The sequence below is a fragment of the Oncorhynchus kisutch genome, linkage group LG9 (assembly GCF_002021735.2).
Source record: "Oncorhynchus kisutch isolate 150728-3 linkage group LG9, Okis_V2, whole genome shotgun sequence".
NCBI lineage: Eukaryota > Metazoa > Chordata > Actinopteri > Salmoniformes > Salmonidae > Oncorhynchus > Oncorhynchus kisutch.
Genome location: NC_034182.2, coordinates 18,627,046 through 18,651,897, shown reverse-complemented (window position 1 = coordinate 18,651,897; position 24,852 = coordinate 18,627,046). Strand labels below are relative to the sequence as shown.

General features: G+C 43.5%; 1 protein-coding gene across 2 annotated transcripts in view; it reads left to right on the top strand.

Annotated features, from left to right (window-relative positions):
- plcb3 (phospholipase C, beta 3 (phosphatidylinositol-specific)) overlaps window positions 1–24,852 on the top strand; it is a 108,322-nt gene that overhangs the window by 50,617 nt on the left and 32,853 nt on the right. For both annotated transcript variants that reach the window (XM_020491229.2, XM_020491231.2), the window contains exons 3-7: window positions 10,210–10,278; window positions 21,906–22,055; window positions 23,000–23,079; window positions 23,318–23,371; window positions 23,874–23,946. In XM_020491229.2, the coding sequence (XP_020346818.1) occupies window positions 10,210–10,278; window positions 21,906–22,055; window positions 23,000–23,079; window positions 23,318–23,371; window positions 23,874–23,946 (426 nt within the window). The remainder of the gene's footprint in view (window positions 1–10,209; window positions 10,279–21,905; window positions 22,056–22,999; window positions 23,080–23,317; window positions 23,372–23,873; window positions 23,947–24,852) is intronic.

The window sequence follows — 24,852 nt, the reverse complement described above, 5'->3', positions numbered from 1 at the left end:
AAGATTTTACCAGCCCTGGTTGCGCAATCGATATTCTGATACAATTTAGGGAGTCTTGTTTTCAGATTAGCCTTGTTAAAATCCCCAGCTACAATGTTTACAGTTTGCAAAGAGCCAAATAAAGTTTGTTCAGAGCCATCGATGTGTCTGCTTGGGGGGGAATATATACGGCTTGGGGGGAATATACATGGCAGACCAATCCAAACTCATTTCCCGACATGTCCAGCCCATTCATTATCTCAGCCAATCATGGCTAGTGGGAAGGTTCCTGTTGTTTTCTGTGGATAAACCATCTGGGCTCGTAATTTAAATGTTTTCTTCGTATTTACAGATGGCATACACATTTGTTTTTAAGGCACATAAAAGTTCACCCTCCAGAAGGCTTTCAGCAAAAAAATGCATTTTGATAGAAAATAAAATACACTAAAATACCTCTCCTGTGAAGTAGTAATGTGCGACATACGCCTTACTTCCTGAAATGTGTCACATATTCACAACTGAAATATTTTATAATTTACTAGTAATTTACTATTTTTCTATGTACATCTTTTCAATGGAATATCTTCAATATTTTAGGCTTCGGTGTTTCCATTCAAAATATCTAATCATTTGAATGTTATTATTTCATAATGCATTTCATGTTTAAATTTTTTATCAAAACCATGAAATGTTTTTATTAATCGAACCAAAACCAAACCAACCTCAAATTGCTAATCGCTTAGCACTAACAATTCTCTCTCTCTCTCTCTCTCCCTTCCTGTCTGCCTCTCTCCCTTCTTTTACTTCCCATTCCTCTCTCCCTCCCTCTCCCTCAGGGCCATCTGGTTGTCATTAGTAGAGGGGAGCAGGCAACAAACTTCTTCCTTTTCTATAAACTGACGGATGACTCTTCCCTCCCTCCCTCCCTCCCTCCCTCCCTCCCTCCCTCCCTCCCTCCCTCCCTCCCTCCCTCCCTCCCTCCCTCCCAGGGCTCATATGCAGAAGAGACCGTGGTCTCAGCATTACTCCCTGGCTAAATAAAGGTTAAACTAAATTTCCCCACTTTCTCTTTCCCTCATTCTGTTCCATTAACTGCTGCAGTTCAGCCTCCATTTCTCTCTCTTCCTCTATAACTCTCTTTCTGTATCTCTCTCTTCTTTCTCTCCCGTCTCTCCCCTCTTTCTCTCTCTCTTTCTAGCGTGGGAAACAGGGCAGGATGTTGTTCAGACAGAGAAGAGAGGAGGTTTGGGGATCTGGTGTGCCCAAATTCCTCCAACTCCCCTTTTCACTCTCAGCATATCCCCTTTTCATCTCTCTCTCTCTCTGCCTCCTTTCCCTGCTCCCCCTCTTTCCTCCCTCTCTCTCTCCTCTCATGTCCTCTTCCAGTGTTCTATCTCTGGCTGTCATGTTATCTCCAGGGTATTACTAAGTGTTAGTAGTAATATTTATGGAGAGGCTGATATTTGTGTGTCACTATAACCCGGAGGTGGGACCAAGTCATTGTTTTACAAGTCACAAGTAAGTCTCGAGTCTTAGCACTCAAGTCCCAAGTCATGTCCCAAGTCAAGACAGGCAAGTCCAAGTCAAGTCTCAAGTCCTAAACCAGTCGTAATGTGCTCTTCACCAAATTGAATACCATTTCATATTTTAACAAGAGTAATAGTTAGTATATTACATTTATGCAAATCATGAATGCTTTTACCCATGTATTTCCATGGAAATACATGGGTAGCCATGAGAAGCCATGAGAAAGACCCCCCCCCCCACCCCCCCAATAGTGATCGACTATCGAGGATGGCTATGGGGCGCAATCGGGTGATGTAAGCTTGTACACAATCGCCCAACCTTAACACACACACACACACAGTCTTTCTGTGTGGTTACAGTAGGCTAACGTATGTCAATGGTTTTAGGAACAGTAGTAACATCCATTAGGCAGGATTTAGGCTACCAACTCTCTAGCCAGTTGTAGCTCAATCTTGGGTGCAATGATCACATTCCCGCACTGACTGACTGTGTGGAGGCAGTATCATCTTTCCAAGGGCTCCATCTGAATTCACCCGCCGACGTTCCTCTGCAACTTTTTCTCAGCTTGCACAATTTGATTGGCTTCTGTCCAATTCAAACTGTAATCCGTTAAATGAAGAGTTGATGCGCTGCATACTTTTTTTAATAGCATAATTTTTTATATTTGGGCTTGGAGAGGGTATCAAGTCAGGTCGAGTCATAAGGTCCAAGTCAAGTCACAAGTCATTGGTGTTAAAGTCAAAGTCGAGTTGCAAGTCATCATATTTATGACTCGAGTCTGACTCGAGTCCAAGTCATGTGACTCTAGTCCACACCTCTGCTATAACCATATTGGCAGTGTCAGCAGTAATTAAGCCAGTTGAAGACTGAGGCTGCATCCCAGATGGCAACATTTTCACATGTTCCTTTGATGAGCCTTTGTGTCTGAAATTATAATCCATTGAGGATTTTGTAATCCATTGAGGATTCACACACACACACACACACACAAACACAAACAGATCTTTGCATGGTCACTCTGTGGGATACACACCCAGGAAGGAAGTGAGTGTGTTGGATGATAATGTGACAGTTTCCCCTTATTTTCTCTCTCTCCCTCTCTCAATTCCTTTCCTCATATGCTCTGTGTTCTCACACACTCTCTCTCTCTCTCACACACACACACACACACACACACACACACACACACACACACACACACACACACACACACACACACACACACACATTGTATATGTTGGCTGATACACCCACTGTGTGTGTGTATATATATACACACACACACAGTGGGGCAAAAACATATTTAGTCAGCCACCAATTGTGCAAGTTCTCCCACTTAAGATGAGGCCTGTAATTTTCATCATAGGTACACTTAAACTATGACAGACAAAATGAGGGGAAAAAATCCAGAAAATCACATTGTAGGATTTTTTATGAATTGCAAATTATGGTGGAAAATAAGTATTTGGTCAATAACAAAAGTTTATATCGATACTTTGTTATATACCCTTTGTTGGCAATGACAGAGGTCAAACGTTTTCTGTAAGTCTTCACAAGGTATTCACACACTGTTGCTGGTATTTTGGCCCATTCCTCCATGCAGATCTCCTCTAGAGCAGTGATGTTTTGGGGCTGTTGCTGGGCAACATGGACTTTCAACTCCCTCCAAAGATTTTCTATGGGGTTGAGATCTGGAGACGGGCTACTCCAGGACCTTGAAATGCTTCTTACGAAGCCACTCCTTCGTTGCCCGGGCGGTGTGTTTGGGATCATTGTTATGCTGAAAGACCCAGCCACGTTTCATATTCAATGCCCTTGCTGATGGAAGGAGGTTTTCACTCAAAATCTCACGATACATGGCCCCATTCATTCTTTCCTTTACACGGATCAGTCGTCCTGGTCCCTTTGCAGAAAAACAGCCCCAAAGCATGATGTTTCCACCCCCATGCTTCACAGTAGGTATGGTGTTCTTTGGATGCAACTCAGCATTCTTTGTCCTCCAAACACGACGAGTTGAGTTTTCACCAAAAAGTTATATTTTGGTTTCATCTGACCATATGACATTCTCCTAATCTTCTTCTGGATCATCCAAATGCTCTCTAGCAAACTTCAGACGGGCCTGGACATGTACTGGCTTAAGCAGGGGAACACGTCTGGCACTGCAGGATTTGAGTCCCTGGCGGCGTAGTGTGTTACTGATGGTGTTACATTCACTATGCCCCCCCCCCCCCCCCCCCCCCGTGTGGTTCTGGGATTTTTGCTGGTAGCACTCAATCATCTGAATCTCTACATTTAATTTTAGGTCAAAAAAATATTCAAAAGCAACAGCAGTGGTTTTATACAGTGATCATTTTGACCCCACGGGGTGAGATCCTGTGTGGAGCCCCAGATCGAGGGAGATTATCAGTGGTCTTGTACGTCTTCCATTTCCTAATAATTGCTCCCACAGTTGATTTCTTCAAACCAAGCTGCTTACCTATTGCAGATTCAGACTTCCCAGCCTGGTGCAGGTCTACAATTTTGTTTCTGGTGTCCTTTGACAGCTGTTTTGTCTTGGCCATAGTGTAGTTTGGAGTGTGACTGTTTGAGGTTGTGGACAGGTGTCTTTTATACTGATAACAAGTTCAAACAGGTGCCATTAATACAGGTAACGAGTGGAGGACAGAGGAGCCTCTTAATGAAGAAGTTACAGGTCTGTGAGAGCCAGAAATCTTGCTTGTTTGTATCAAATCAAATGTTATTTGTCACATACACATGGTTAGCAGATGTTAATGCGAGTGTAGTGAAATGCTTGTGTTTCTAGTTCCCGACAATGCAGTAATAACCAACAAGTAATCTAGCTAACAATTCCAAAACTACTACCTTATAGACACAAGTGTAAGGGGATAAAGAATATGTACATAAAGATATATGAATGAGTGATGGTACAGAGCGGCATAGGCAGATACAGTAGATGGTATTGAGTGCAGTAAGGTGACCAAATACTTATTTTCCACCATAATTTGCAAATAAATTCATAAAGAATCCTACAATGTGATTTTTCTGGAATTGTTTTTCTCATTTTGTCTGTCATAGTTGAAGTGTACCTATGATGTAAATTACAGGCCTCTCTCATCTTTTTAAGTGGGAGAACTTGCACAATTGGTGGCTGACTAAATACTTTTTTGCCCCACTGTGTATATATATCTTTTTAAAGACTTGAACATTTCAAAAGGCATGGATATCTGGACACTTTTGGATACAGAAAGCACCTTCTTCTCCACACAGCAAGGCTGCCCATGACCGCTGACATGGAGCAGTACCTCACTAGCTGATTTTCCTTTGTCTTATGCAGGCCTGCAATCTGAAGGTCACGTACTGTCAGTACCATAAGCTTGGACTGATAACTGAGGCTGTTCAGGCATGACACGAGGGGCTGGTATTTCAGTAACTTGTCAGCAAAAGTCTGGACCATGTAAGAGTCGAAACCCACTTCCAAAATGAGCACCTCCCTCTTGCCTCCCCCACAACAACAATATGTGTCTTATTTGGCATACAAGAAAACACATCATCAACATCAAACCAGACTCCTCTGATGAGAATGTTTGTGAATGTGTACTGTTGGTGAGACAAGGCGATCATGTCTAGGTGCTCATGTCTAGCTATGTACACAGTTGTGGCCAAAGGTTTTGAGAATGACACAAATATTAATTTCCACAAAATGTGCTGCCTCAGTGTCTTTAGATATTTTTTTCAGATGTTACTATGAGATACTGAAGTATAACTACAAGCGTCAAAGGCTTTTATTGACAATTACATGAATTACATTGACCCTTCTTTTTCAAGACCTCTGCAGTCCGCCCTGGCGTGCTGTCAATTAACTTCTGGGCCACATCCTGACTGATGGCAGCCCATTCTTGCATAATCAATGCTTGGATTTTGTCAGCATTTGTGGGTTTTTGTTTGTCTACCAGCCTCTTGAGGATTGACCACACGTTCTCAATGGGATTAATGTCTGGGGATTTTCCTGGCCATGGACCCAAAATATCAATGTTTTTTTCCTCAAGCCACTTAGTTATCACTTTTGCCTTATGGCAAGGTGCACCATCATGCTGGAAAAGGCATTGTTCGTCACCAAACTGTTCCTGAGTGGTTGGGAGAAGTTGCCTCTCGGAGCATGTGTTGGTACCATTATTTTATAATTTTTTTTATTTAGGCACAATTGTGAGTGAGCCCAGTCCCTTGGCTGAGAAGCAACCCCTCACATGAATGGTCTCAGGATGCTTTACTGTTGGCATGACACAGGACTGATGGTAGCGCTCACCTTTTCTTCTCCGGACAAGCTTTTTTCCGGATGCTTCAAACAATCGGAAAGGGGATTCATCAGAGAAAATGACCTAGTCCTCAGCAGTCCAATCCCTGTACCTTTTGAGGAATACCAGTCTGTCCCTGATGTTTTTCCTGGAGAGACGTGGCTTCTTTGCTCTCCTTCTTGACACCAGGCCATCCTCCAAAAGACTTCGCCTGACTGTGCGTGCAGGTGCACTCACACCTGCCTGCTGCCATTCCTGAGCAAGCTCTGTACTGCTGGTGCCACAATCCCACAGCTGAATCAACTTTAGGAGACGGTCCTGGCGCCTTCTTCACAACAATTGAACCGCTCTCCCTGAAGTTCTTGATGATCCGATAAATGGTTGATATAGGTGCAATCTTACTGGCAACAGTATCTGTCACGCCCTGGTCTTAGTATTTTGTGATTATATATTTATTTGGTCAGGCCAGGGTGTGACATGGGGTTATTTTGTGTTGTGTTGTGGTATTGGGGGTTTTAGTAGGTATTGGGATTGTGGCTAAGTAGGGGTGTCTAGCATAGTCTATGGCTGCCTGAGGCAGTTCTCAATCAGAGTCAGGTGATTCTCGTTGTCTCTGATTGGGAACCATATTTAGGTAGCCTGGGTTTCACTGTGTGTTTTGTGGGTGATTGTTCCTGTCTTTGTGTTTGCACCAGATAGGGCTGTTTCGGTTTTCATTATTTCATTTCGTTAGTTTTGTAGTTTCTGTATGTATAGGTTTTCCTTCATTAAAATATATCATGAATCATCATCATGCTGCATTTTGGTCCGACTCTCCTTCAACGGAAGAAAGCCGTAACAGTATCCTTGCATGTGAAGCCCTTTTTGTGCAAAGAAATGATGACAGCACGTGTTTCCTTGCAGGTAACCATGGATTACAGAGGAAAAACAATGATTCCAAGCACCACCCTCCTTTTGAAGCTTCCAGTCTGTTATTCGAACTCAATCAGCATGACAGCGTGATCTCCAGCCTTGTCCTCGTCAACACTCACACCTGTGTTAATGAGATAATCACTGACATGATGTCAGTTGGTCCTTTTGTAGCAGGCTGAAATGCAGTGAAAATGTTTTTGGGGATTCAGTTCATTTGCATGGCAAAGAGGGAGTTTGCAATTAATTGATTCATCTTCATAACATTCTGAAGTATATGCAAATTTCCATCATACAAACTGAGGCAGCAGACTTTGTGAAAATTCATATTTGTGTAATTCTCAACTTTTGGCCACGATTGTACAGGTCCTTGTATGAGTGGCAACCATTAACATGTGTAACAGACTCCATTACATTTGACTCGTGCGAGATACATAACGGATCATGTTTTGCAGGGTACCAAAGTGCTGTCGTCACAGACAGACACATGCGCACACAGGCACGCACACACATACAGCTTTCTCTTCCTCGGTTTAGTGAAACTATTGCGTCATGCAGATCAGGGAAAGTGCACATTATCAAATCCATTGTTTGAACGCTTCCCCCGAAGTGTGTGTGCGTGCATGTGTGTGTGGTATCCCACTGTCGAAATCTATGGTAAGACTTGAAAATTGCTGTCTAGCCATGACCCCCAACACATTGACAGAGCTTGAAGGATTATGAAAAGATTAATGGGCAAATATTGCACAATCCAGGTGTGCAAAGCTCTTAGAGAAGTACTCAAGAAGACTCACAGCTATAAATCTGTTACTACTAACCTTATCCATTAGTTACTTTAGTGGGAAAAGCATCAAAACAGCTTTGTTTAAATACAACTTGACCCACCTCCTCTATTCTTACAAGGAGGAAGTGATAGTTGCCACTGATTATTAGAGGAAGTTCTGTGTGTGTATGGTTATAGGTGAATAGTTTGTGTCTAGGGGAGGAGAAATAACTAGCTCCTACTTACCCTATCACTTTTCTTAGTGACGCCATGTGACATTTAGTAGCTGCACTGATTGGGGTATATTTGTCTTAGACAGAGAGACCTCAAATCCCAAGACACACACACACACACAGTGGTGTGAGAGGAAAGGTGTGGTCCCTCCATCATTGTTTTATTAGAAGGAGAAAGAACAAGGGAGGTATGGTTGGAGGAGAAAGAGATCAAGGGAGGAGGAAGAAGGTGAGGGCTGAACTTTCTGGACTTTTCTGTTTCCAATCTGTGCTTTGGATGTCCTCGAGACATTAAAAAACGTTTCCACACATGTCCCACATGTTGGCCACTCTGATTCTTCTTTCAGATATAAGGATATATGAATATCCCAGAAAATTAGACAGACACATGAGAGCAGGTCCTGTTTCAATGGTTCCACAGGAACCTCACAAATAGCAGACCTAAACACATGGAACTCCCACATGAGAAGCCACATTATAAAATTGATGGTTGCTGATTGGCTGATATTAAACCGTATACCACGGGTATGACAAAATATGTATTTTTACTGCTCTAATTACATTGGTAACCAGTTTATAATAGTAATAAGGCACCTCAGGAGTTGGTGGTATATAGCCAATATACCATGGCTAAGGGCTGTATTCAGAGACTCCGCATTGCGTCGTGCATAAGAACAGCCCTTAGCCATGGTATATTGGCCATATACCACACCCCCTCGTGCCTTATTGCTTAATTAGAATACAGCGATAACAATCCATTCAATTTGGAAAAGTTTAAAAATTCAACTATGTTATCTTTCTACCATCTGAAATATGTCTGTATCTTACAGGCCTACACATAGGCCTATTATTCCAGTGTGTGAACTATAGTAGAATGCTGTCACAAGGTAAAAATGCATTGAAAAATACAGTCTAGCTGCAATGACTTTCTCTCTGTCCCCCTCTCTATGTCGTTTTCTCCTTCTCTTTCCCTAAAATATAGTAGTAGTAATGATGGAAAAGGCTTACTATTACACACTGAGCCAACAACATGTACAGGCCAATATATACCTGGAATGTGTGCCTGGAACAAACAAACAGAGAGAGAGACCCTCTGTTACACAACAAGTCAGGACATTTGGAGGATATGTCAGCTTGCTGCATCACCGTGGAGTGTTTGTGGGCGGGTGTGTGTGTGACCTTGTGTGTGTGTGACCCAAGGGCCCTGGTATTTACATGGCCATTTAGATCTGTGATTAGTGGTCTCTCTAACACACATACTCCACATGTGGGATGGACTCTTGGCGGTTGGTTAGCTAGCAAGTCAGATTCCGTGGTCTCCAGGGAGTCGTCATGCCGATGTTGTAATGAAACCAAGGCCTCTGGGAGAGGTGTGTGTGTGTGTTTGCCTCAGGGAGAGAATATAAATGTCCTAACGACCCAGAAGCATTGTCCCCAGGAAGTAACATTTACGCACAGGCCAATCAGGAACGACCGGCTGCACCAGAAACAAATCCCATTGGTCTGCTTGTCCTGACCTCCAACCTTTCATGACCGCTTTCCATCCAGAAAGATGTCTGGATGGAAAGAGAGAGGGAGAGTGAGGGAGTCAGAGAAATACAGTCAGGACGACAGCTTAACAGCACAAATATTTAGTGTGGCCTCGACTCTGTTTATGGTGCCATTTACGAGGATGTTGCCCCCCTCTCTCTCCCTCCCTCTCCTTCTTTCTCTCCCTCCTTCCTCCTCTCCCTCCCCTTTTCTTCTTTCTTTTTCTCCTTTCTTCCGTCCATCCTTCTCTCCTTCTCCTTTCTCTCTCCCTCTCTTTCAATTCTTCCTTCCCTATTTCCTTCTCTGTCTCCTTCTATCCCTCTTTCCGCCTGGTGTCCAGTCTTTCTCAGACCTACAACCTAGCCCCCAGTCTTGTACACTGTTATGTTCAGTATCTGTCAGTGTGACTTTGAACAGCCATAGAAGGTGCCCGGAAACCTCAAAGCTTATAGCTGCTCCACTTCACATACTGTTTATGTCTGAGAGAGGGATGAAAGAAAGATGAGAGGTGGGAGGTGGATGAGAGGATAGAAAGAAAGGATCTGGGGTTGGAAGAAAGGGGAGGGGGAGAGAGGCTATACAAAAAGGTTGAGGGGATAGAGGAGGGATTGCATGAGGGACAGGAGGGGTTAGAAATAATGGATGAAGGGTCGGAGTAGTGATTGAGAAGTAATGGGGTGAAAAAGAAGGCTTAAGTTCTGTAGTAAAAAGTATTAAAAGCTTAATTTCTATTTCACTCCTCTTCCTTTTCTTGTTCTATTGCTCTATCATTCTCTGTCCTGCTTCTTCTTACTTGTCTCACTGTCTGTCTCTCTCACCATCTCTCTCTGTCTCTGTCTTGTCTGAAAAACTTTTTCAAGCAATATATGTGGGACTGACCACAATGACAAGTATTAACATGCTTTATCTGTATCCCTTTCTGTCTTTATTTCTCTCTCTCTCTCATTCTATAACTCCATATATCTCTCTTTTTCAGGAAGTGGAAATTCTTGACATTAGCCAGATAAGAGACACCAGAACGGGGAAGTTAGCCAAACTACCAAAGGTGGGTAACGTGTATGTGTGCTTTCATTTTCCGTTGCAAAATGTTTTGCTACATTTTGATATGGTTCTACTGTGTGCACTTTATGAATAAGGCCACAACGATGATCCTATTACAGCTGTGGATAGAGAATACGTCATGGGATACATTTGATTTACATTACATTTGACATTTTGGAGAGTTCGATGTGACCAATGATTATACATACACTCGATGACTGATAGGTGGCGCTGTGTTGAAACCACCGTGCCTCCATCTTGGCACTCCCCCACCATTGTAAACTATATTTTGGAAACTATAGAAATGCATTTATTAATGTCTGCATATATTTTTGCCACATTTATTCTATTACAGACACCTTAATACAGTGCCTTGCGAAAGTATTCGGCCCCACCTTTTGCCACATTTCAGGCTTCAAACATAAAGATATAAAACTGTATTTTTTGGTGAAGAATCAAAAGCAAGTGGGACACAATCAATCATCTTCCCATCAATTTTAACCATCTTCCCCTTCCCTGCTGAAGAAAAGCAGGCCCAAACCATGATGCTGCCACCACCATGTTTGACAGTGGGGATGGTGTGTTCAGGGTGATGAGCTGTGTTGCTTTTACGCCAAACATAACGTTTTGCATTGTTGCCAAAAAGTTCAATTTTGGTTTCATCTGACCAGAGCACCTTCTTCCACATGTTTGGTGTGTCTCCCAGGTGGCTTGTGGCAAACTTTAAACGACACTTTTTATGGATATCTTTAAGAAATGGCTTTCTTCTTGCCACTCTTCCATAAAGGCCAGATTTGTGCAATATACGACTGATTGATTGTCCTCCTCCATCCCAAGGAGCACTCTGTGAGACGCAGAGTAGGTGAATGGATGATCCCCGCATGTGTGGTTAGCACCGTGAAGCATGGAGGAGGAGGTGTGATGGTGCTTTGCTGGTGACACTGTCAGTTATTTATTTAGAATTCAAGGCACACTTAACCCACATGGCTACCACAGCATTCTGCAGTGATACACCATCCAATCTGGTTTGCGCTTAGTGGGACAATCTTTTTTTTTACAAACAGGACAATGACCCAAAACACACCTCCAGTATGTGTAAGGGCTATTTGACCAAGCAGGAGATTGATGGAGTGCTGCATCAGATGACCTGGCCTCCACAATCACCTGAATTCAACCAAATTGAGATGGTTTGGGATGAGTTGGACTGCAGAGTGAAGGAAAAGCAGCCAACAAGTGCTCAGAATATGTGGGAACTCCTTCAAGACTGTTGGAAAACCTGGTTGAGAGAATGTCAAGAGTTTGCAAAGCTGTCATCAAGGCAAAGGGTAGCTACTTTGAATAATCTAAAATATATTTTGATTTGTTTAGCATCTTTTTGGTTACATATGATTCCATATGTGTTATTTCATAGTTTTGATGTCTTCACTATTATTCTACAATGTAGAAAATATTCAAAAGATAGAAAAACCCTTGAATGAGTAGGTGTGCCCAAACTTTTAACTGGTATTGTATACTTTTAAATTATATTATGTGAGCTAAAAAATACATGAAAACATTTCCTTAAAGTATACTTTTTTGAGATTACTAATGTTACTTTCCCCACTGCAACAAAAAAATACTTAAATAAGAAAACAAATGTCCTCTCACTGTCAATTGCGTTTATTTTCAAACTTAACGTGTAAATATTTGTATGAACATAACAAGATTCAACAACTGAGACATAAACTGAACAAGTTCCTGAACAACATGTGACTAACAGAAATGGAATAATGTGTCCCTGAACAAAGGGGAGGTCAAAAGTAACAGTCAGTTTCTGGTGTGGCCACCAGCTGCATTGAGTACTGCAGTGCATCTCCTCATGGACTGCACCAGATTTGCCAGTTCTTGCTGTGAGATGTTATCCCACTCTTCCACCAAGGCACCTGCAAGTTCCCGGACATTTCTGGGGGGAATGGCCCTAGCCTTCACCCTCCGATCCAAAAGGTTCCAGACGTGCTCAATGGGATTGAGATCCAGGCTCTTCGCTTGCCATGGCAGAACACTGACATTCCTGAAATCACGCACAGAACTAGCAGCATGGCTGGTGGCATTGTCATGCTTGAGGGTCATGTCAGGATGAGCCTGCAGGAAAGGTACCTCATGAGGTATGAGGATGTCTTCCCTGTAACTCACAGCGTTGAGATTGCCTGCAATGACAATAAGCTCAGTCCGATGATGCTGTGACACACCGTCCCAGACCATGACGGACCCTCCACCTCCAAATCAATCCCGCTCCAGAGTACATGCCTTCGTGTAACGCTCATTCCTTCGATGATAAACGTGAATCCGACCATCACCCCTGGTGAGACAAAACCGCGACTCGTCAGTGAAGAGCACTTTTTGCCTGTCCTGTCTGGTCCAGCGATGGTGGGTTTGTGCCCATAGGCGACTTTGTTGCCGGTGATGTCTGGTGAGGACCTGCCTTTCAACAGGCCTACAATCCCTCAGTCCAGCCTCTCTCAGCCTATTGCGGACAATCTGAGCACTGATGGAGGGATTGTGTGTTCCTGTTGTAACTCGGGCAGTTGTTGTTGCCATCCTGTACCTTTCCTGCAGGTGTGACGTTCGGATATACCGATTCTGTGCAGGTGTTATTATACGTGGTCTGCCACTGCGAGTACGATCAGCTGTCAGCGCTGTCTTAGGTGTCTCACAGTACGGACATTGCAATTTACTGCCCTGGTCACATCTGCAGTCCTCAAGGCACGTTCACGCAGATGAACCCTGGGCATCTATATTTTGGTGTTTTTCAGAGTCGAAATGCCTCTTTACTGTCCTAAGTTTTCATAAGTGTGACCTTAATGGGGCGGCAGCGTAGCCTAGTGGTTAGAGCGTTGGACTAGTAACCGGAAGGTTGCAAGTTCAAACCCCCGAGCTGACAAGGTACAAATCTGTCGTTCTGCCCCTGAACAGGCAGTTAACCCACTGTTCCTAGGCTGTCATTGTAAATAAGAATTTGTTCTTAACTGACTTGCCTAGTAAAATAAAGGTTAAAAAAAAAAATTGCCTACCGAGTAAAGTTTCTATTAAACCTGGCGGTCAGACAGGGAAATGGTTTTACCATTCATGATGGCATGATGTTTTGATAACCGTGTAAATCTCTCAAGGACAAGGTGACTTTAATCAATATATTTGTCTGTATTTACCCTCCAAAAATTAAGCACTAATTAAGCTGCTAATTTGGCTATCATAAAGATCTACAAATGCCATGATGATCTGAACTAGACTGCCGAATCGAGAAAATGGTAAGACTATCTGGATTAACTATCTAATTTCAGCTAAGAAATAAAAATAAATACAAAATAAAATTGTAGTAATGTATAAATTGGCCACATTTCTTTGAATTGACAATTCCGTGAACTGTCTTGTGCAAGATTTTATTTGACACAATACCTATTAGCAAAGGTGTCAGCTAAAGATGATGTGCAGGAGCTTGCAGGGATTTGTAGTTTTGCATGTCTTCTTTTGATGATAATTAGCATTTTCTAATCTGAGTGTAATTAGAGCCAAATTTATTGATAAAAGTCACCTGTCCGAGAGAGATTTACATTGTTATCAAAACGCCATGCCAGGGTAAGCCTACACAAAACACAGCCATTAAGTGTTTCTAAAATCCCCAACGGGGAATATTAATGGTGGAAAAACGATTGGAACCATTTCCCTGTTTGACTGCTAGGTTTTATGGGTATTATGACACCTCCACTGTGGGGCTCTATGCAGGAGTGCCAATATGGCCGACCGGTGGCTTAAAAGCCTCTCAATGGCCAATACATAGCATCAGCAATCCAGGGTTTATATACATCATTGGATATGACACATCCTTGCTTCATACTGGTCCTCAGTGGCTTTATCAGTGACTGTACGTACATACCCCACCCAGAAGCCATGGATTACAGGCAACATTCACACTGAGCTAAAGGGTAGAGCTGCCGCTTTCAAGGGGTGGGACTCTAACCCAGAAGCTTATAAGAAATCCCGCTATGCCCTCCGACGAACCGTCAAATAGGAAAAGAGTCAATACAGGACTAAGAACTAATCGTACTATACCGGCTCCGATGCTTGTCTGATGTGGCAGGGCCTGCAAACTATTACAGACCACAAAGAGAAGCAGAGCCGAGAGCTGCCCAGTGACACGAGTCTACCAGATGAGCTAAATAACTTCTATGCTTGCTTCGAGGCAAGTAACCCTGAAACATACATGAGAGCATCAGCTGTTCTGGATGACTTTGTGATCACACTCTCCGCAGCCGATGTGAGTAAGAACTTTAAACAGGTCAACATTCAGATGGCCGCTGGGCCAGATGGATTCCCAGGACGTGTACTCCGGGCATGAGCTTACCAACTGGCATGAACTTACCAACTGGCAAGTGTCTTCACTGACATTTTCAACCTCTCCCTGTCTGAGTCTGTAATACCAACATGTTTCAAGCAGACCACCATATTCCATGTGCCCAAGAACGCCATGGTAACCTGCCTGAATGACTACCAACCCGTAGCACTCACGTCTGTAGCCATGAAATGCTTTGAAAGACTGGTCATGGCTCACATCAACACCATTATCCCAGAAACCCTAGACCCACTCCAATTTGCATACCGCACCAACAGATCCACAGATGATACCATCTCTATTGCACTCCACACTGCCCTTTCCCACCTGGACAAAAGGAACACCTACAGTTGAAGTTGGAGGTTTACATACACTTATGTTGGAGTCATTAAACTCATTTTTCAACCACTCCACACATTTCTTGTTAACAAACTATAGTTTTGGGAAGTCGGTTAGGACATCTACTTTTTCCAGCAATTGTTTACAGACAGATTATTTCACTTATAATTCACTGTATCACAATTCCAGTAGGTCAGACTGGAATTGTGCCTTTAAACAGCTTGGAAAATTCCAGAAAATTCCAGAAAATTGTCATGGCTTTAGAAGCTTATGATAGTCTGACATCATTTGAGTCAATTGGAGGTGTATCTGTGGATGTATTTCAAGGCCTACCTTCAAACTCAGTGCCTCTTTGCTTGACATAATGGGAAAATCAAAAGAAATCAGCCAAGACCTCAGAAAAAAATGTAGACCTCCACAAGTCTGGTTCATCCTCGGGAGCAATTTCCAAACGCCTGTAGGTGCCACGTTCATCTGTACAAACAATTGTACGCAAGTATAAACACCATAGGAACATGCTGCCGTCATACCGCTCAGGAAGGAGACGTGTTCTGTCTCCTAGAAATGAACGTACTTTGATGCGAAAAGTGCAAATCAATCCCAGAACAACAGCAAAGGACCTTGTGAAGATGGTGGAGGATACAGGTACAAAAGTATCTATATCCACAGTAAAACAAGTCTTATTTCGACATCCTGAACGGCCGCTCAGCAAGGAAGAAGCCACTGCTCCAAAACTACCATAAAAAAGACAGAATACGGTTTGCAACTGCACATGGGGACAAAGATCATACCTTTAGGAGAAATGTCCTCTGGTCTGATGAAACAGAAAATAGAACTGTTTGGCCATAATGACCATCGTTGTGTTTGGATGAAAAAGGGGGGTGCTTGCAAGCTGAGGAACACCATCCCAACCGTGAAGCACATGGGTGGCAACATCATGTTGTGGGGGTGCTTTGCTGCAGGAGGGATTGGTGCACTTCACAAAATGGATGGCATCAAGAGGAGGAAAATTATGTGGATATATTGAAGCAACATCTCAAGACATCAGTCAGGAAGTTAAAGCTTGGTCGCAAATGTGTCTTCCAAATGGACAATGACCCCAAGCATACTTCCAAAGTTGTGGCAAAATGGCTTATGGACAACAAGTCAAGGTATTGGAGTGGCCATCACAAAGCCCTGACCTCAATCCCATAGAGAATTTATAGGCAGAACTGAAAAAGCGTGTGCTAGCAGGGAGGCCTACAATCCTGAGTCAGTTGCACCAGCTCTGTCAGGAGGAATGGGCCAAAATTCACCCAACTTATTGTGGGAAGCTTTTGGAAGGCTATCTGAAATGTTTGACCCAAGTTAAACAATTTAGAGTCAATGCTACCAAATACTAATTGAGTTTATGTAAACTTCTGACCCACTGGGAATGTGATGAAAGAAATAAAAGCTATATTAAATGTATTAAATTTAAATAATTTATATTCTCTGTACTATTATTCTTACATTTCACATTCTTAAAATAAAGTGGTGATCCTAACTGACCTGAGACAGGGAATTTTTACTAGGATTATCTTTCATTAATTGTGAAATACTGAGTTTAAATGTATTTGGCTAAGGTGTGTGTAAACTTCTGACTTTGATTGTATATTATCTCCCCCCCACTTCTATAACCAAAGTTGCATCCCTGCATATGCATACAGTATAACGTTTATATTATAAACAGAAGTACAGAATGACAAGATCTTATAGAGCAGGACTACCCAACTGGTGGTCCGCGGGCCAAATATTTGGCCCCCCAAGTTTTCTAGAAACGAGATACACGTGATCTTATACAAATGTAAGCATGGTTTGAAATGACTATGTTTTAGTCAAATATTATACACTGCTCAAGAAAATAAAGGGAACACTAAAATAACACATCCTAGATCTGAATGAATGAAATATTCTTATTAAATACTTTTTTCTTTACATAGTTGAATGTGCTGACGACAAAATCACACAAAAATTATCAATGGAAATTAAATTTATCAACCCATGGAGGTCTGGATTTGGAGTCACACTCAAAATTAAAGTGGAAACCACACTACAGGCTGATCCAACTTTGATGTAATGTCCTTAAAACAAGTCAAAATGAGGCTCAGTAGTGTGTGTGGCCTCCAAGTGCCTGTATGACCTCCCTACAACGCCTGGGCATGCTCCTGATGAGGTGGCGGATGGTCTCCTGAGGGATCTCCTCCCAGACCTGGACTAAAGCATCCGCCAACTCCTGGACAGTCTGTGGTGCAACGTGGCGTTGGTGGATGGAGCGAGACATGATGTCCCAGATGTCCTCAATTGGATTCAGGTCTGGGGAACGGGCGGGCCAGTCCATAGCATCAATGCCTTCCTATTGCAGGAACTGCTGCCACATGAGGTCTAGCATTGTCTTGCATTAGGAGGAACCCAGGGCCAACCGCACCAGCATATGGTCTCACAAGGGGTCTGAGGATCTCATCTCGGTACCGGATGGCAGTCAGGCTACCTCTGGCGAGCACATGGAGGGCTGTGCGGCCCCCCAAAGAAATGCCACCCCACACTATGACTGACCCACCGCCAAACCGGTCATGCTGGAGGATGTTGCAGGCAGCAGAACGTTCTCCACAGCGTCTCCAGACTCTGTCACGTCTGTCACGTGCTCAGTGTGAATCTGCTTTCGTCTGTGAAGAGCACAGGGCGCCAGTGGCTAATTTGCTATCTTGGTGTTCTCTGGCAAATGCCAAACGTCCTGTACGGTGTTGGGCTGTAAGCACAACCCCCACCTGTGGACGTTGGGCCCTCATACCACCCTCGTGGAGTCTGTTTCTGACCGTGTGAGCAGACACTTGCATATTTGTGACTTGCTGGAGGTCATTTTGCAGGGCTCTGTTAGTGTTCCTCCTGCTCCTCCTTGCACAAATGCGGAGGTAGCGGTCCTGCTGCTGGGTTGTTGCCCTCCTACGGCCTCCTCCACGTCTCCTGATGTACTGGCCTGTCTCCTGGTAGCGCCTCCATGCTCTGGACACTACGCTGACAGACACAGCAAACCTTCTTGCCACAGCTCCCATTGATGTGCCATCCTGGATGAGCTGCACTACCTGAGCCACTTGTGTGGGTTGTAGACTCCGTCTCATGCTACCACTGGAGTGAAAGCACCACCAGCATTCAAAAGTGACCAAAACATCAGCCAGGAAGCATAGGAACTGAGAAGTCGTCTGTGGTCACCACCTGCAGAACCACTCATTTATTGGGGGTGTCTTGCTAATTGCCTATAATTTCCACCTGTTTGTCTATTCCATTTGCACAACAGCATGTGAAATGTATTGTCAATCAGTGTTGCTTCCTAAGTGGACAGTTTGATTTCACAGAAGTGTGAGTGACTTGGAGTTACATTGTGTTGTTTAAGTGTTAAGTGCAGTGTATATGTTTGGGCTTCTTGCGCAATCTACAAATGATTTGTTATTATGTTCCGCCCCCCTGACCATCCGCTCAATAAAGACTTTACTGAGTTAGAGCTCATCTAAGGAAATCAGTCAATTTAAATACATTCATTAGACCATAATCTATGGATGTCACATGACTACACAGGGGTGCCTCCATGGGTGGGCCTTGGAAGGCATAGGCTCACCAACTTGGCATTCAGGCCCAGCCAATCAGAATGTGTTTTTCCTGACTAAAGGGCTTTATTACAGTCAGAAATACTCCTCAGCACATCCTCCCACCCCGCCAGACGATCCCACAGTTGAAGAAGCCAGATGTGGAGGTCCTGGGCTGGCGTGGTTACTGTCAAATTCTCTATAATTTAAGTTGGAGGCACCTTATGGTAGAGAAATGAACATGCAATTCTCTGGCAGCAGCTCTGGTGTACATTCCTTCAGTCAGCATACAATTGCACGCTCCCTCAAAACATGAGACATCTCTGGCATTGTGTTGTGTGACAAAACTGCACATTTGGTTATTCTTTAAAAGTGCCATCCTCACCATCTTAAATAAGCATGCTTCAGTCAAAAAATGTAGAACCAGGAACAGATATAGCCCTTGGTTCACTCCAGACCTGTCTGCCCTTGACCAGCACAAAAACATCCTGTGGCGTACTGCATTAGCATCGAATAGCCCCCACGATATGCAACTTTTCGGGGAAGTTAGGAACCAATCAATATACACAGGCAGTTAGGAAAGCTAAGGCTAGCTTTTTCTAACAGAAATTTGGATCCTGTAGCACAAACTCAGAAAAGTTCTGGGATACTGTAAAGTCCATGGAGAATAAGAGCACCTCCTCCCAGCTGCCCACTGCACTGAGGCTAGGAAACACTGTCACCACTGATAAATCCGCTTTAATTGAGAATTTCAATAAGCTTTTTCTACAGCTGGCCATGCTTTCCACCTGGCTACTCCTACCCCGGTCAACTGACCGGCACCATCCACAGCAACTCGCTCAAGCCTCCACCATTTCTCCTTCACCCAAATCCAGATAGCTAATTTTCTGAAAGAGCTGCAAAATCTGGACCTCTACAAATCATCCGGGCTAGACAATCTGAACCCTCTCTTTCAATCTGAACCCTCTCTTTCTACTGAAATTGTTGCAACCCCTATTACTAGCCTGTTCAACCTCTCTTTCGTATCGTTTGAGATTCCCAAAGATTGGAGAGCTGCTGCGATCATCCCCCTTTTCAAAGGGGGAGACACTCTAGACCCAAACTACTACAGACCGATATCTATCCTACCATGCCTTTCTAAGGTCTTCGAAAGCCAAGTTAATAAACAGATCACCAACCATTTTTGAATCCCACCGTACCTTCTCAGCTATGCAATCTGGTTTCAGAGCTGGTCATGGATGCACCTCAGCCACGCTCAAGGTCCTAAACGATATCATAACCACCATCGATAAGAGACATTACTGTGCAGCTGTATTCAACAACCTGGCCAAGGCTTTCGACTCTGTCAATGACCACATTCTTATCGGCAGACTCTTCAGCCTTGGTTTCTAAAATGACTGCCCTGCCTGGTTCACCATCTACTTCTCTGATAGAGTTCAGTGTGTCAAATCGGAGGCCCTGTTGTCCGGACCTCTGGCAGTCTCTATGGGGTTGCCACAGGGTTCAATTCTCGGGCTGACTCTCTTCTCTACATCAATGATGTCGCTCTTGCTGCTGGTGATTCTCTGATCCACCTCTACGCAGACGACACCATTCTGTATACTTCTGACCCTTCTTTGGACACTGTGTTAACTAACCTCCAGATGAGCTTCAATGCCATACAACTCTCCTTCCGTGGCCTCCAACTGCTCTTAAATGCAAGTAAAACTAAATGCATGCTCTTAAACCGGTCGCTGCCCGCACCTGCCCGCCCGTCCAGCATCACTACTCTGGACGGACAACTACAAATACCTAAGTGTCTGGTTAGACTGTAAACTCTCCTTCCAGACTCACATTAAGCATCTCCAATCCAAAATTAAATCTAGAATCATCTTCCTATTTCGCAACAATGCATCCTTCACTCATGCTGACAAACATACCCTCGTAAAACTGACCATCCTACCTATCCTTGACTTCGGCGATGTCATTTACAAAATAGCCTCCAACACTCTACTCAACTAATTGGATGCAGTCTATCACAGTGCCATCCGTTTTGTCACCAAAGCCCCATATACTACTCACCACTGCGAGCTGTACGCTCTCGTTGGCTGGCCCTCGCTTCATACTCGTCGCCAAACCCACTTGCTCCAGGTCATCTACAAGTCTCTGCTAGGTAAAGCCCCGCCTTAGCTCAGCTCGCTGGTCACCATAGCAGCACCCACCCGTAGCACGCGCTCCAGCAGGTATATCTCACTAGTCACCCCCAAAGCCAATTCCTCCTTTGGCCACCTTTTCCTTACAGTTCTCTGCTGCCAAAGACTGGAACGAACTGCAAAAATCACTGAAGCTGGAGACTCGTATCTCCCTCACTAGCTTTAAGCACCAGCTATCAGAGCAGCTCACAGATCACTGCACCTTTACATAGCCATCTGCAAATAGCTCGTCCAACTACCTCATCCCCATCCTGTATTTTTTTTGTTGTCTTGCTCCTTTGCACCCCAGTATCTCTACTTGCACATTCGTCCTCTGCACAGCAATCACTCCAGTGTCTAATTGGTATATTGTAATTACTTCGCCACCATTGCCTATTTATTGCCTTACCTCTCTTATCTTACCTCATTTGCTCACACTGTATATAGATTTTCTTCAACTGTTTCGAACTGCTTTGCTTTATTCTTGGCCAGGTCGCAGTTGTAAATTAGAACTTGTTCTCACCTAGCCTACCTGGTAAAATAAAGGTGAAATTATTATTATCTTTTTTTTAAAGTGGCCTTTTATTGTCCTCAGCACAAGATGCACCTGTTATGATCATGCTGTTTAGTCAGCTTCTGGATATTCCACACCTGTCAGGTCTTGGCAAAGTGCTCACTAACAGGGATGTAAACAGATTTGTTAACAAAATTTGAGACAAATATGCTTTTTGTGCATATGGAACATTTCTGGGATATTTTATTTCAGCTCATTAAACATGGGACCAACACATTTTTGTTCAGTGTAGTTGATGATCCCTCTTATAGAGAATGAACAGTAAAGTATAGAAAAATGACCAAAGCTGGGAAGGACGATGGTAGTTGGTATGTTGTTAGTTTCTGTATATACTGTATGTTGAAGGACCGTGTGTTAGTGATGCGTTACTGATGTGTATTGTAGTTATGATGTAGTTAGTATGTTCTTAGCGTGTATTTAGCATATTGTATTTTACTAACGTGTTGTATGTTCTCTCCCTTAGGACCCAGTGTTAAGAGGTGCACTGGGTTCAGTAACAGAAGTGCTGCGGTTAACATGTTTATAATGTGTTGTTACATGTTTTTAGCGTGTAGTTATAGTGTTGTGTATTGTCTCTGGTAGGACCCACGTGTCAGAGAGGTTTTGGGGTTCGGTAAACCAGGCGAGGGGGGTGTTGCCGTGGAGGGGAAGCTGGTAACGGTTGTCCACGGCAATGACCTGGTCAACGTATCCTTCCTCAACTTCCAGGCCATGCAGGAAGACACTGCCAAGGTTACCATGGAAATAGCTTTCTCTCTCCTCCCCTCTTATCCATCACTACTCTCATCCCTCTATCACTCCTTCTTCATTCCCTCTGCCCCTTTCCTCTCTCTTCCCTCCTTCCTTTTATTACCATAGAAAGACCTCTCGTCTCATCCCTCTCACTCCTCCCTCTCATTCCCTCCTCTCCTCTCATCTCCTCTTACCCCTTTATCACTTTATTTTATCCTCTCCTATCATCCATCCCTCCTCTCACCCCTTTATCACTCTCTTCTCTCCTCTCACCTATTCTCTCCTCTCACCTCAGTCCCCTTCACTCTCTCTCCCTTCCTTCCTTGACTTACAATGGAAACACCTCTACTCAACTCTCAAATCCCTCTCACTTGCCTCTCTATATCGTTACCTTTGTCTCTTCATTCCATCTTTCCTCCTTCCTTGACTTGTAAATAAACAAATATAATCTCCATCTATCACTCTCTTCTCTCTGCTTATGTTTTTTTCTGTTTCTCTCTCTCTCTCTCTCCTCTCCACATCTAACACTGAGCTGCTCACCTGTTCCTGTTGTTTGTTCCCTCCTCCTTTCTCTCTTTTATGTTTGCATTCATCTCTCTCTTCCCTCCCTCCTTCCTTCCCCCTCCACTCTCTCTGTTATCCCCTTCTGTGTGTCCCCCAAATGACACCCTATTCCCTACAAAGTGCACTACTTTTCACCAGAGCCATATGGGCCTTAGTCAAAAGCAGTGCACTATATAGTGAATAGGGTGCCATTTTGGGACATGACCTGTGTCTCTCAGTCCCTGCACTGATTGTGTTCTTTGTGATATTGAGTCTGTGGTTTGTGTTTATGTAACTGTGGGTAGTATTACAGTTATGATTTTAAGTGCTGATCGTGTGTGTGTTTGTGTGTTTATCACTGTTCTTGATAATAATTGTTCGCTGTGTGTGTGTATGTTCAGGTGTGGACAGAGGAGCTGTTTAAACTGGCCACAAACATTCTGTCTCAGAATGCATCTCGCAACACTTTCCTCCTCAAAGCGTAAGTTGTGTGTGTGTGGTGTGCATCAAACTCATACTGAAATAGCATGTTTTTTGATGCTCTCTCGCTCTCTCTCTCTCTCTCTCTCTCTCTCTGTCTCTCTGTCTCTGTCTCTCTCTCTCTCTCTCTCTCTCTCTCTCTCTCTCTCTCTCTCTCTCTCTCTCTCTCTCTCTCTCTCTCTCTGTCTCTCTCTCTCTCTCTGTCTCTCTCTGTCACTCTCTGTCTCTCTCTCTCTCAGGTACACCAAGTTAAAGTTGCAGGTGAATCAGGATGGAAAGATTTCAGTGAAGAAGTGAGACGCACACATACACACTTCTGCCATTCCTGGCGTAGTTCTCAGACATGACTTTCCACTTCTCCTTTCTACCTCTTTTCTCAGTTTCACTTTCTCCCTCTGTTGTTCTCTACCTACTCTCTCTCTTTCTCTCCTTCTCGCTCGCTATCCCTCTCAACTAATTTTAATGAAACTGAAATCCAGCCATGTAACAGTTTGTTTTCAAACTAAATGCAAAGTTCTTAGGTGAACTTAATTATTACGTCCAATTTAGTAAGATGGATTCTAACAATAACACATGCTCTCCCCCTCCATCTCTCTCCATTTCAATTCAGTTGAAATGCTTTATTGGCGTGCCATTTCTTTTTTGTGTTGCCAAATCAGCAATGCTGAACAATTCTCTCGCTCTCTCTCCCCTCCCCTCCTCGTCTTCCTCCCTCTGTCTCCCTGCCTCGCTACGTCTCCCTCTCTCCCTCCCTACCCCTCTCCCTCTTTCTCTTCCTCCCTCTTTCTCGCTCAGTATTCTTAAGATGTTTTCTGATAAGAAGCGAGTGGAGACAGCGCTGGAGCAGTGTGGTTTGGTCACCAACAGGGTAATCTATCAATCACTCAATCAATTAATTAACTATCAATCTATAATCAATCACCTCTCTGTCATAGTTATCAGTAAAATTATTATTGATCCACAATCCTTCATTTATTCATGTGGTTGGAATAGTGTGGTCTGATCAGGGTAAATTCATGTGGTTGGAATAGTGTGGTCTGATCAGGGTAATCAATATCTTGATCTATAACCAATAACCTCATCTCTAACCTGTCTGGCACAGTTATCAGTTATCAGATTCATCCATAATCCTCCATTTTTTGTCTATCAGTAAATACGGTGTAGGATGAAGTTGCCCCTAGAGCTGATCAGCATATGTGAACTGCTGAAAGCATTGCAAAGTCAGGTTCAAAGGTCAAAGTTCAAACCCATTTCCTCCGTAATATCGTGGTGTCCCTTAAGGCGTCCGCATGCTTCCCATCTGAAATAGTTCAGAACAGTTTGTGCATATACTGTATTATAACAACATTTTGTGATGTTTTGGTTTTCAGCAAGGGTTTTATCGGCTATTCATGCACACAAATTCAAGTCTTTGCACCTTTGTCGGTCATTGGTCAACAGTAGGGATTCTTCAATGAAGTGTTTGTTGTCATTCAACTATAGATGACTCGTTTTCATGCACATTTTTTCACTTGATAAATACTGCACCAAACATCGTAGTTGGGTGTAAAATTGCATGCGGGAGGCTTTAGTCGAAGACTAAATGAATACACACATCCCTATGAATACACACACACACACACACACACACACACACACACACACACACACACACACACACACACACACACACACACACACACACACACACACACACACACACACACACACACACACACACACACACACACACACACACACACACACACACACACAACAGTGCCATGGCAACATA